Source organism: Chaetodon auriga, chromosome 6 (assembly GCF_051107435.1).
Source record: "Chaetodon auriga isolate fChaAug3 chromosome 6, fChaAug3.hap1, whole genome shotgun sequence".
Classification (NCBI taxonomy): domain Eukaryota; kingdom Metazoa; phylum Chordata; class Actinopteri; order Chaetodontiformes; family Chaetodontidae; genus Chaetodon; species Chaetodon auriga.
The window spans coordinates 2961058-2973085 of NC_135079.1; the positions used below are offsets into that span (position 1 = coordinate 2961058).

Sequence of the window (12028 nt, forward strand, 5' to 3'; positions counted from 1 at the left end):
GACAGCTCTCCATCACAGTAAACAGCCAGGATGCTAGCACGCCACAGTCTGTGCTGCCGGTGTGCATGCTAGCTCTGAACCAACGTCAAAAATAAGTTACTTTTGGTGCTGACTTGGCAGCTGCGGCCGAATCAATCACATCAGCTCAGACTTCCTTGAGGAATCGAGCAGGTAGTGGAGTGAGGCATCGTGGTATTGATCAAAGTGAAAGGTGTTGTTGAGGGTGGGGTAGAAGGGGAGAAAGGGATTTGCCTGGAGACGTCGGCCCACCAACAGATCAGCACTACAACTCTTCTGAGGGAGATTAGAAGCTGCACGCTTCCCAAAGACGCACACGTGCACACACACATACACCACAGCAGGACGCTATGTTAGCTTTTGTAGCATCTATGGCTGGAAATGCTGCGTTCGCACCTTACAGCACTCGGACGGAGCCGGAGAACGAAGACACGGGAGGCTGATGCTTCTGGAGCGATGCAACTCCGGCGAAAGCATCCATCTTTTGACGTGCTCACTCACTCACACGCAAACATGCACAGAGACACGCTGTAACAGCATTCAACCGGCACGCCATTACACACGAGAGGACTGAAATACATACAGAGAGGAGGTGATCGCAAAAGCACACACAGACACACAGTAAGGCCACGAGCGAGAGGATGCAAGACAGGCGGTAAGCTCAGCGTGACCAGCTAGCTTGTAGTGCCGACCCTCCGTGCTAAAATGGTAGATCCCAGATTTCTCCCCATGCAGTCTGCCACCAGCAACCATGGAGGCAAAACAGGAAGAAGAGAGGATAGGAAAGGAGGGATGCAGGAGCAGAGGAAACCTAGTCATTTCCTCTTCCTCCTCTCCCGCTGATAAAACACACACACATAAACATAAAAAGGCACATAAACACAGACAAACACAGAGGAGGCGTGAGGATGTTGGTGGTACTTACATGAGGACTCTGTGCCGAACATGGCTGGGCCGGGAGCTGTGATGGAGAGGAGGAGGAGGAGGAGGAGGAGGAGGAGGAGAAGGAAAGAGAGGAGAGAGAAAGGGGAGGGTGACAGAGAGCGAGAGAGAGGGAGAGGGAGAGAGAGAGAGGGGAGGTTGATGAGCAGGCAGCTACACAGCGGGGGTCATCAAAGCAACACAATGCAGCCAGCCGGCCGTCGCTGCCTCCCAGACGGCCAGATGCCCCAGCTCCGCTATCCGTCGCTGCTTTAAAAGCCCTCCTCCACACACACACACACACACACACACACACACACACGCTCAGCTAGTCCGGCCGCAAAAAAACAAGAGGCCTTGTGGAGGATTACATCAATCAATAAATAAATAGAAGATAAAAACAAGTAGAATCCTTCACAGCCAGGGCAAACTGTGGTCAAATCCAGACACGGGGATGCGGTTGTGGCTAGCTATCGCATCTCTCCTCTCTCTGCAGTCTATATCCTGCTTCTCCTCCTCTCCTCTCCGTCACTCTCTCACTTCTCATTCCATTGTAGGATTTACTAATGGAGAGAGAGACGGGGGGGTGGGGGGAGGCTTTCCCGGGGAGAGGAGGGAGAAGGGGGGAGTGAAAGACTAAACTAAAAATCTGGTGAGGAGCCGCTGCCGCTGCAGCCGCTGTAAGACAATAGCTATGCAAACAGAGTGTGACGTCAGAGCAGAGGGGGAGAGAGGGAGAGAGGGAGAGAGAGCTGTAAAAAGACGGACTGACTACTGCTGCCAGATGGAGGGAGGAGGCAAGGAGGGAGAAGAGGAAAGAAACAAGGAGAAACAGGAGAAAAAGGAAGGGCAAGATGGAGAAGAGGGGAGTGAGAGACAGCAGAGGAGGAGAGATGGAAGGGCAGAAGCAGAACGGGGGGTGAATGAGGGAAGGAGGACAAGAGAAGGAGGAGATGTGAGAGAGGAGGTACAGTAAGGGAAGGAAGGAGGAGGTGAAAGCAAAGGTGACAAAAGAGAGGGAATGAACGAAAAAGAGAAAAGGGGGAGGGTAAGATGGAGAAGGGGGGGCAGATAAAGAGATAGAGAGGGGGAGGAGGAAGACAGCTGGGGCTGAGGGGGCACTGAAGAAAAAGAGAGGGAAGCAGGCCAATCAAAATGGTTTGTCTACTCAGGAGCTGACCGTCACACACACACACACACACACACACACGGGGGGGGGGGGGGGGGGGGGGGGGGGGGGCACGGGGCTGCACTCTGTCAGTTCGACAAATTGAAACGAGTATGAGGCAGAGCGCTGGAGAACGCTCGCTGTGTGTTTAACCGCTGTTAACGTAACACACACACACACACACACACACACACACACACACACACACCTGGCCATCAGGGAGGCCAGCAACAAACTCTCTGCTGGAATCACAACGTCATCAGTCAAACCTGCACAACGCCATGAAAAAACCACGGAAAACTATGGAATCACGTTCTGTCACACACGTCATATCGTCTCATCTTTGCTCTGTCTATCATAGAAAATCCATTGATAACATGAGGTGTTTTACACTAAGTAGAAATACGAAAGTGTCCCAGACTGCAACATCAGAATCATTTAACACCTCATGCATAAGCAAAATACACTTAATGCACTGTGATATATTTGAATATGTTTCCATCCACACGGTGCATACAGAATGACAGAGCACGTGACCGTCTCCTCAACCATTCATTCTCCATCATGCTGTGGCATCTGCAGGTTCCCGACAGCAAAATACATTAGGGCATTACGGCTCCACCGTTTGCATACGACCCCTCCACCAAGCGCAAATCAAAACAATCAACCAACTTAATGAGGAAGCTGTTTGTGCGCGTCGCGCTGCATTAAGCTCAGAGCGAACGAGAACGTAGACGTCAAACGGAAGCAAAAGTCAGGTAAAGGGAACAAAACACACCAAAACTAACTGCTGTCACTCGCCTCTTTAGATAAACCTACTGTAACTAACAATGACTTTATGATCTGCTCATCATTTTCTCCATTAATCTTTTAGTCTATGAAAGGTTAAATAGTGCCACGGTGATGTCTTCAGTTTGTCTGACTAACTGAAAATCTTAAGATATTCAATTTCCTGTCACATGTGACAAAGAAAATCAGAAAATGATCACACTTGAGAAGTTGGAACCAGAGGCATTCTGCCTGAGATGACTGATCGATTATCAAAATAACTGCTGACTAATCAGCTAATCACTGCAGCTCTACTGTACACAAATGGTGGTACGCTCCACAGCCGCTGTATTTAGGACATCTAAACCCTTTTAAGATTTCTAAATCTAAATGATTCAAGTTTTTCTGCCTCTTTGGGGATGCATGGATACCCTGATGCGCTTGTGGTGAACACGCTGCAAGTAATAAGTCTCATTATTGATGCACACTGTAAAACTTTAATGCCTGGAGCATGAAGCCGTTAAACGTAGTGAAGTGCACACATGACCCAGTAACTGTGCACCAGCGGTGCAGACGGGCCTGCTTCAAGCATATGATTGGGTACAGTGGAGAGTCTTTACAACAGCTTGCTAACCTAAATAGATGGGAGGTCAGCCGGACGTCCTTGTGTCCCCCACTGTGAATGGGTTGAAGCTAGCTAGCATGTGGATTAGCTCGGCCGCTGAAAAGAGGAGTGTGTACCGACGGAGGCCTCTGTTCTTTTGTGTCTCATACCCTCCTCCTCTTCTCCCCAAATCTTTGTCCCTCGAGCACAGACAAGAGACCCCTTCTGTACGCCTGCTACACTGCAAAACATTTTACAAAATCACTGTTAAAAAACATTTCAAATACATAAATTAGGGATGTTACCATCAGGGTTTTTTTGGCCCCAGTCCCAATTCAGGTCCTTTAATATTGGTTATCTGCTTATATTTGACATATATTTCATGAGTTGATCCAAATATTGAAGGTCCTGGTTCAAAAATCTTACATTTATAAGCTTAAATTATTGATATAAGATATGAATTCAAGATTCACAGAGGGAGAATCTACTGAAATTGGCGTGACGTGATCAGCTGGGCAGAAGACGTCTCACTCTGATAAGAGCTGAAGGAATAACAGAGACACTCGCCATTGTGCTGTACAGTACACGGTACACAGTACACAGTACACAGTACACAGTACACAGTATACAGTACACAGTACACAGTACACAGTACACAGTACACAGTACATTTTTGCCAACCAAGTTGCTGATGGAGTCGACATTAGTTAGTGACAGCTGGTGTGATCTGCCACTGGGGATGTTTAACCTGCAAGTGTGATGGTCTGTGCTGGCAAATTCTTATTACTAGCAGCTGGATAAACACACTGAAAAACAGGGATGGAATAGAGAAGATGTTATGGTTACCAATGCCATTATCAATGCTGCTTAGTCTGCATCGATTCTTGTATTGATTCCTATCGATCTTGTTTGTGGAAAAAAGTGAGCCTGCCTGCCTGGTGCAGATGTTATTATAACAGGATATTTTCGTGAAATGAAGCCACGCTTTAGACCCTTCCTTCCTCTCTGCCATGACTCCTTGTTGCAAGTTTCCAACGTTGATGCATGAGTTTGACTAACTTGATTAAAGGAACCAATAAGCTGGTTGGCATGAGATTCTGACAGCTCGGGCAATTTGGATCTGACTGTCAACTGGAACTGCTTCTCCATCCCCATCTCTATTGAAAAATGTACCAAAATGTCACACTCTATGTTTGTACTGCTGCTACTCTACCTGTCAGTGGTGTTTCTGCCAAAACACCACATGCTTCCCCGAGGAAACACATGCAACCTGTGTAACAACCTGTGCTCACAACTGTTCTAATTACTCAACTTAATTCACAAATTTTAGGGCTGAACAAGCGCCCACACGGCACCACGTTTTGACAGAAGACTTTTTCTGATTTAAACTAATTTGGTAACTGAATAAACTAATTGGACATCTGGCAGCACAGAGTGTGCTTCCCACTTCAGAGCATTGGGCGGTTTGAGCATGCAAGCAGTGGCGTAACGTAGTTTCAACAGGCCTCAGTGCACGCTATTATGACACTCTACTGGACGCCAGTTAGTAGTTATGAAGCGCTCACATATCGTCTCATCACATGATCAAATAGAGACACTGGACAACACCAACATGCAAATTAGTGTATTTTAGATCTGCCCGGTCTTTACTGTTGGAGGGTCCACTGCACCTCAGTGCAATCCCACTGCCTGCACTGCCTGTATTTACACCCCTGTAGTTGTTTTTGGCTGAGATATCACATGTCCTGCATCAACATCACCTAAAATTCCTTGTATGTTTATTGTATTTGTTCCATAAAACATTTGTGAGATCTGTCGTACAGAACGAGAACAGAGGAAGCATCTTCTGAAGACTGAGGAGAGTGAAGAGCTCCTCGCTGTCAGCTTCAGCCTCTTCCTCTTCGGTCAAAGTGTGGTTGAGTCACACATTACCTATGGTTACACACCCTGGCAACTGATAATTAGGATGCAGACCCATTGCCATAACAGCAGTGAAGCCCAGGTGAATGGAGGTGCTAATTGAGTCAGACACTGAGTAATGGAATAATGCTGTCGTTCAATAAATGCTTCACTTGAAACAGTGCTCCTCACCGCCTCTCCTCGGTGGAAGTGCATTCATGAGCCGTTTATTCCCGAACAATGCACACCTCACCCCGCCCCCGCTTCCATCACAAAGTACCACCCCGAAAAAGCATCTCCTCCTGGTTGCTAGGAAACTGAAAATAAGCGTGAGAGGAGTGCGGCCATCCTTCACCAAGAGGAAAAATGAAAAAGGATGAAAGAGGAGGAGGTAGGAGGCAAGGGAGAGTCTATTAGAGCGGGCCAAGCTGAGGTACTCCGCAAGACCTGATGTTGGCACAAGTGTGTTGATAATGAGGTGAGTGGAGGTGCGAGCCATGAAAGCAGAACATCACAAAAAACTATTCAAGACTGAAATATGCTATTTGGCCAGTGTGCCATCCCATCCTTGACTTAGGTTACGAAGACTGAGGACTGTTTAGCATCGCTCACAGACATTCTGAAGGAAAGCTAACAAATGGGTGTATATGCAAACATATTCAGTGGAAGAAGAGAGAGGGAGGAAGAGCCCTTTGGCCCTCAGACCACTGTGTCTTGCACCTCCTAAAATTCACAAGCCAACCTCAACATTTCCCAGCTGAACAGATTTTCGTTGTCAGAGATTTTTGAGCTCAAAAAATATGTTTTCACTGTGGACGGTATTACAGAAGTACATAATGACCCTTAAAGGAATGAACACAGAAGCTTTCTGGGGGGTTGAACAAACTTTACTATAATCTCACAATTGATTCTGTTCTGACATACATGAACTTGATCTAAAAAGAAATCGATGCTGGAGGTGAGCAAATCTACGTGTATGATAACCATCAGTTTTCACAGCACGGTACGCTGCTGCAACCCTATTTTAGGGGAAGGCCAGGATCTCAAAATTGTGGCAGGTTTCCCACCAGTGTTTCTGTTCGAGCTGACAAACCACCCAGCCGGAGGCATATTTGCTGCCGGTCAGATTTGCATTTAACTGGTGGTCATTTCCTGATCTGATGAGAATGAATTTACAGCACTCAAAGCCAGCTGGTGTGAAAAATGGACTGTGCTCACAAAATCCACTGTGCAGACAACAGCGGGGATTGGTGGTCTTTTGATAAGCAGACAATCATCCCCCCCGTTTCCCTTTCAGAGGAACCAGAGTCTACCACAAAAGGAAGGTCGGCGAGGCTTTGATTACCTCCACTGGGTCACAATCATTCAGCTAACTGGGTCAGGAACGCTGCTGCCGTCACTGCTGACACCAACTGGTCAAAATGGGGAATTGTGCATCTTCAGCTACCAGAGCTGCTATTACTACTCCACCGGTGCATGGACGACCAGTGAGATCAATTGAATTACAGTCTACTGGTCTGCTACAGAGACATTTCAGCATGAATGTTACAACAATAAACCAACACAACCCTATTATATCTGAAACTGAAGACCAAAGCTCCTTTATAAAAACGTGCTTTAACAGCAGCAGAATTGCATTAGTGTGTGTCGCGCTTGAGCAGCACTGCCTGCACCGTCAATAAAAGGCTTCAAAGACAGAAACCCACTGAAGTGAATGCACAAGAAAAAGAATAGTTGATAAGTGGCAGGAGCAGTGGGCTGTCACTTCTTCTTCATCAGTTCCTTTGAATGGTAGAGCTAATCTGAATAGTTCCAGACAAGCTCAGCTCAGTCAGATGCAGGAGGGATGAATTCATTTCTTCTCGTTTTCTATCCAGGATACATTCGATGAAACAAACATCGTCTTTCTTCCCCACAGTGTCCTGCTTCATAGTCACACAGATAAGCAGTAATACTTTAATCCACACTGAACAAGGATTGCTCAGGTTTAACTAACATAGAGCCTGAACAAAAAGGCCACCCGCTCTGACTGGAATGAGGTAAAATTACCCAACAAATGGACACAAAATGACATGCACTAAAAAGACTGGTCACCACTGGTCTCAGTATAAAAGACACAGTACCAGCAAGTGTAAACCACCAGCTACACCAAACACAACGTCAAGGCCAGAAACAGAACAAGCCTGATGAGTGCTTGAGGACTGTGTGAGGTATTACACACATTCTGGTTAATTTCATTATACAGTTTGCATAGATGCAAATATGTGCAGGCAGTCAAATCTGGAGAAATGCATTTAAATACAAGCCGGTGGACATGTCATCCATCAAACTGTCTCCGTATGCAAAGCAGGAAGCTGCGATGAGGAACACAGAGTGGGGAAGTAACATCACCTGACTGGCTGTTAGCCTTGTCTGATTAACTAATCTTTTTGGCATGTAACCAACCAGTACGCAGCGTTCACTTTCCATTGTGCTACTGGGGCCAACACCAAGTCAGAGTTCTGCTGTGGCGAAACCACACAGGTTACGCTTTCATTATTTAGCAAAACTGCATTCTTCATTAGGCCAAAAGTCCCGTATTAACTTACATATGGGGAAAGAAACTTGCACGACCACATACGTCTGTAAAATGTAAGATATAAGCTGCTGGACAATTTAGTAGCAAGACATCATCATCCTCTGAAAGTCACAACCACTGTGAAACACATTGTGGCCTTGGTGGATGAACTGGTGTATCTGACAGGGTAAAACACATTCAGATACATATTGTACAAGATATAACAAATCTTCCTCTAACTTATCCACAGCTCCCTTCTGCAAATCCCACATCTTAACATTGTCCAAGCTTTAAATAAGTCCTTTCATGTTTGTGAGTCTCAAAGCTTCTCCCCGTCACCCTCTCATCCATACATGTTTAGTGAGGGGAGTCCATATTGGATAGTGGCTTTTACCTGGATTCACCTCAGCGCTGTGTGTTTGACATACTGTACAGTCAGAGTGCCGACGTAGCAGCCGTGACCTTTGCCTCACTTGGCCTGAGCCCTCTCTGGCATGGCGGGTTAGATATTAGAGAGCCAGCTGTGAGGGCTTTGGAGTGTTTGCCTTGAATTACCACTTTGGGGGCTTCAAGGTGCAAAAGCCTGAAGAGTGATCCAGGATTTCTGATGTGGATGTTCTCAATTGGTTCAGCCAATGAAATGCGGACAGAAAGTGGACAGAAAGCAGACATTGATTTCAGAGTTTTTCTAGGCAGGGCAGGGCAGGCTGCCCTGTCAAAGGTAGGGCAAACATTTCTGGCTGAGATCACGTTACCAAAGCTGTGTACAGGTTCTAAATAAAGGTTCCTGACCGGTCTGATCTGGCTTTGTGGTGAATGAGTGCTGTGTCTGCGTGTGTCACATCATTCAGCTAACTCAGAGGGTTCCTTCATGTTCCTCACTTTTGTACAGCACCTGGATTTTGGATTGGCTTATGCCAGACTTCAGTGTGCTGGATGAAAATGTTTGTCTTACTGCACTGAGACATGTCAAGAAAATCCTTTCCTGGCTTATTTGTGTATTCAAAGACCATCCAGTGGAAAGACCTTGTTCATAGCACCGAGGCATCGCTGGCCCATCCCGGGCTGACAATGCTGGAATTTTTTAGCAGTAAAAATTCTGTAGAAAAAAAAATCCACTCTTCAAAGGGATTTTATTTCTGGTGCATGAATTCATTCTCTGGGGGATATCGAGGCTGGGAAACATGCCCTGCAGGGTCTGTCTGAACCCAGATACAAGTTATCATCAGCAGTCTTCCAGGCAGAGCTGCCAGCATTCTCCAGAAAAGCATAAAGACGTGTCATATGCCATTTCTTCAATTACAGCACTGCTCCGATGGTCACGGAGGGCTACTCGCAGTTGGAATGGGACAACAAAATGGATCATAAATCTCTCTTTACGCTCTGACCTTTCAGTCTTGTGGCTACGCGTCAAATCATAATGCTAATTCCAGCGTCCAGGACCACTCATTCATTTTCGGCTGAGCTGAGTTCAGTCTCCACCTCGGAAATTCAAAGTGATCTTCAGGTGAAGAGATGCAAATGCTGGTGTGAGACTTTGCTAGATGGGTGATCATTAATGCAAAACAGCCTCTGCTTGTGAGCGTACAGGATGCAGATGTCTTGTTGTAGCCAATCTGATGACGACGGTGGGTAATGGTTTAAGAATACACACACGGAGATGTGCGGGCCGTGTGATCTTGAGTCCATCAAAATGAAGACATGCCTCACAGCTCTTCATCAGTACACCGTGCTTTACTCATCAAATATTTTTGGCAATTTCATCTTTATCAGAGCAGTGTCTGAAGCTGTTCCCGGTTTTCTTTTATGCAGTCCAGCAATTAGTCATGGGACTTATAGACGCAGTAATACATTTGGTACTCTCTGTAATCTGTGACTCACGTGACTCATCGATGGTCTGTATAAACGGAGACCGGAAACGACCTCAAACACCGCTCTGATAAAGGTGAGATAGTTGAAAACGCTTGGTGAGTGTAGCCTGGTGTGCTTGATCAGATGTTGTGCAACACTTGTCTATTTTTCTGTTAATGATTATGCAGAAAAAATGCAAAACAGAGTGTGATCACTTGCCAATCCTTTGTGACACATACTCGATTGAAAACAGCCCAAAGACAGTTTTTTTTTTAATGTTTGGCCTCATCAGTTTCTTTGATATCGATATGCTTATTCTGAATTTGATGCAGCAGCATGTTTCAAATAAGTTAGGACAGGAGCAACAAAAGCGACCTCAACATTGACCAAAATAATTGTGATTCTGATTTTTGCCATTGTCGGGCAGCCCTAACAGTAGCCTCAATATTTTGGTCGCATAACATGATGCAAGTAAAGGACACAAGTGTTGCTTTATTCCCCAAAGAGGGTCTGTCTCCCTCCTGCTCTTAATTAAAGCTATCCATATCGCCACCTCAGGTGTTTGGCTGCAACAAGAACAGGCAAGTTCTCTGGGGGATGCCAAAAGTCATTCTGGGAAATGCACAAAACCACTAACTAAACCAGAATTAGAGGGAAGTTGAGAGAAAGTGTCTTATGAAATAAACTGCAAAGAGCTTTGCGGGGGAATCCAGCAGCTCAAAGATCATCTTAACAGCAAAGGTTGAGAGGGGAACTGAGAAAAAACGGAGGAGGAAGTGGAAGCATGTTATCAGTGTGAGTCACGCTGAGTTTAAGGTCTATCACATCAGGTCAGTCAGGGTCCAAGAATAGCTGTGGCTTTTCAGTTACATCCAAAATTGCCACTATGAAGTTACCTGCAATAATATCAGCAGCAGAGAGCGACTGTCTGTAAGTCAGTAGTCAAATCATCAGCCATGCTGAAACTACACACAGCCAAGGACAAAAACCGTCTTCTGCTTTAATGGCGTGGCATCATAGAAATAACGCAGCACACTCCTAATGCATATTTATCCTCATCAACATACACATTACATGGTACAGAAGTGCAAGATTTTGCCTATCAGCAGTGCTGCACAGTTCATTTGATTAGGAAAATCTGCTGTTGGTGTACAGTCTCAAATATTTACATACTGCAAACCAGATTTTGACATGCAAGATAAATTTCTCGACCTGCTTTAACACCTGATCTATGTTTTCGAAAGAACACAATCTATTCTATTCTATCTCTCAATTCATCATAAACTAAAGAGGAAATGAGCTGAGCTGAAGGTGATTTCAGACCCTGCTGGGTTGTGTAGGTAGTATTAAGGCTGTGCAAGGGTAACTGCCAGGAAATGGCTAATGATAATAATGATGTATGCTGCAAGCGATAATATTTATCAAAAAAAAGATCAAAATCACCTTCCACACATTTCCAGACCTGTGTAGGAGGTCTGGGGTTTGTCAGACTGCCAGTTCAGAAGGCTACAGTAGCATGAACGCTGTACATCAACACCTGTCTGGGCAAGAGGTGCCAAGGTGAGAGTCAGCAGCTCGAGTGCCACATTAACGCTGACACATTTAAACCTCCAACGCCCATGCTTTTTGGTTATGACTGTTCAGCTCCAACACACACACACACACACACACACGCAGACACACTAGCATTAAGACTCCTCCACCAGCCTGCGTGCACAAGGCTCTCCTGCCCTCTCCAGCTGGAGCCAGCTGGCTTTCTGAAAGAGCACATTCTTCCATCTGCTGCTCGGCACACAGTCACAGGAGACTCATCACTGGCTGCATGGAGACGAATAATGCCAACTGAACCACAGAGCCCACATTGACTGCCCAGCAGAGGTAAACACATGAGGTCCACAAGGCTAACAAGCACTGGGAAACATGGGATCTAAGTCACAAACGTTGCTTAAAATGCATCCCTAACAGAGGCAGCTTCCCTGTGTTCACCGGGACACGACTGACATAAACTCTGGAGTACCGAATAAGAGATGTACTGATCCATGATGGAGACTTTTAAAAACAATCCAACGCTCTGCTCTTTTGAGTTGGCTTATGGTGCCTGGCAAGGACAACTAATTACACCGTAGCTCGGAACATCCTATCGATGACCTACTGTGCATTTAACATTAGCCACGCACGTTTCCAGCCCATGACAGATTTCCATTTAAACTTGGCTAAGGGTTAGCCGCTCACCCTGCTAGCT

At 45.9% G+C, this 12028-nt stretch overlaps 1 protein-coding gene across 8 annotated transcripts in view; it reads right to left on the reverse strand.

Annotated features, from left to right (window-relative positions):
- LOC143322139 (suppressor of tumorigenicity 7 protein homolog) overlaps positions 1–12028 on the reverse strand; it is a 44368-nt gene that overhangs the window by 32087 nt on the left and 253 nt on the right. For 2 of the 8 annotated variants that reach the window (XM_076733090.1, XM_076733092.1), the window contains exon 2: positions 944–979. The exons of 2 other annotated variants lie outside the window; for them this stretch is intronic. In XM_076733090.1, coding sequence (XP_076589205.1) covers positions 944–965 — 22 coding nt within the window. In that variant the 5' untranslated portion in view covers positions 966–979. Of the gene's footprint in view, positions 1–414; positions 758–943; positions 1641–12028 lie in introns of those variants that run through there. 4 more of the 8 variants (XM_076733093.1, XM_076733091.1, XM_076733088.1 and 1 more) reach the window with 4 other exon arrangements.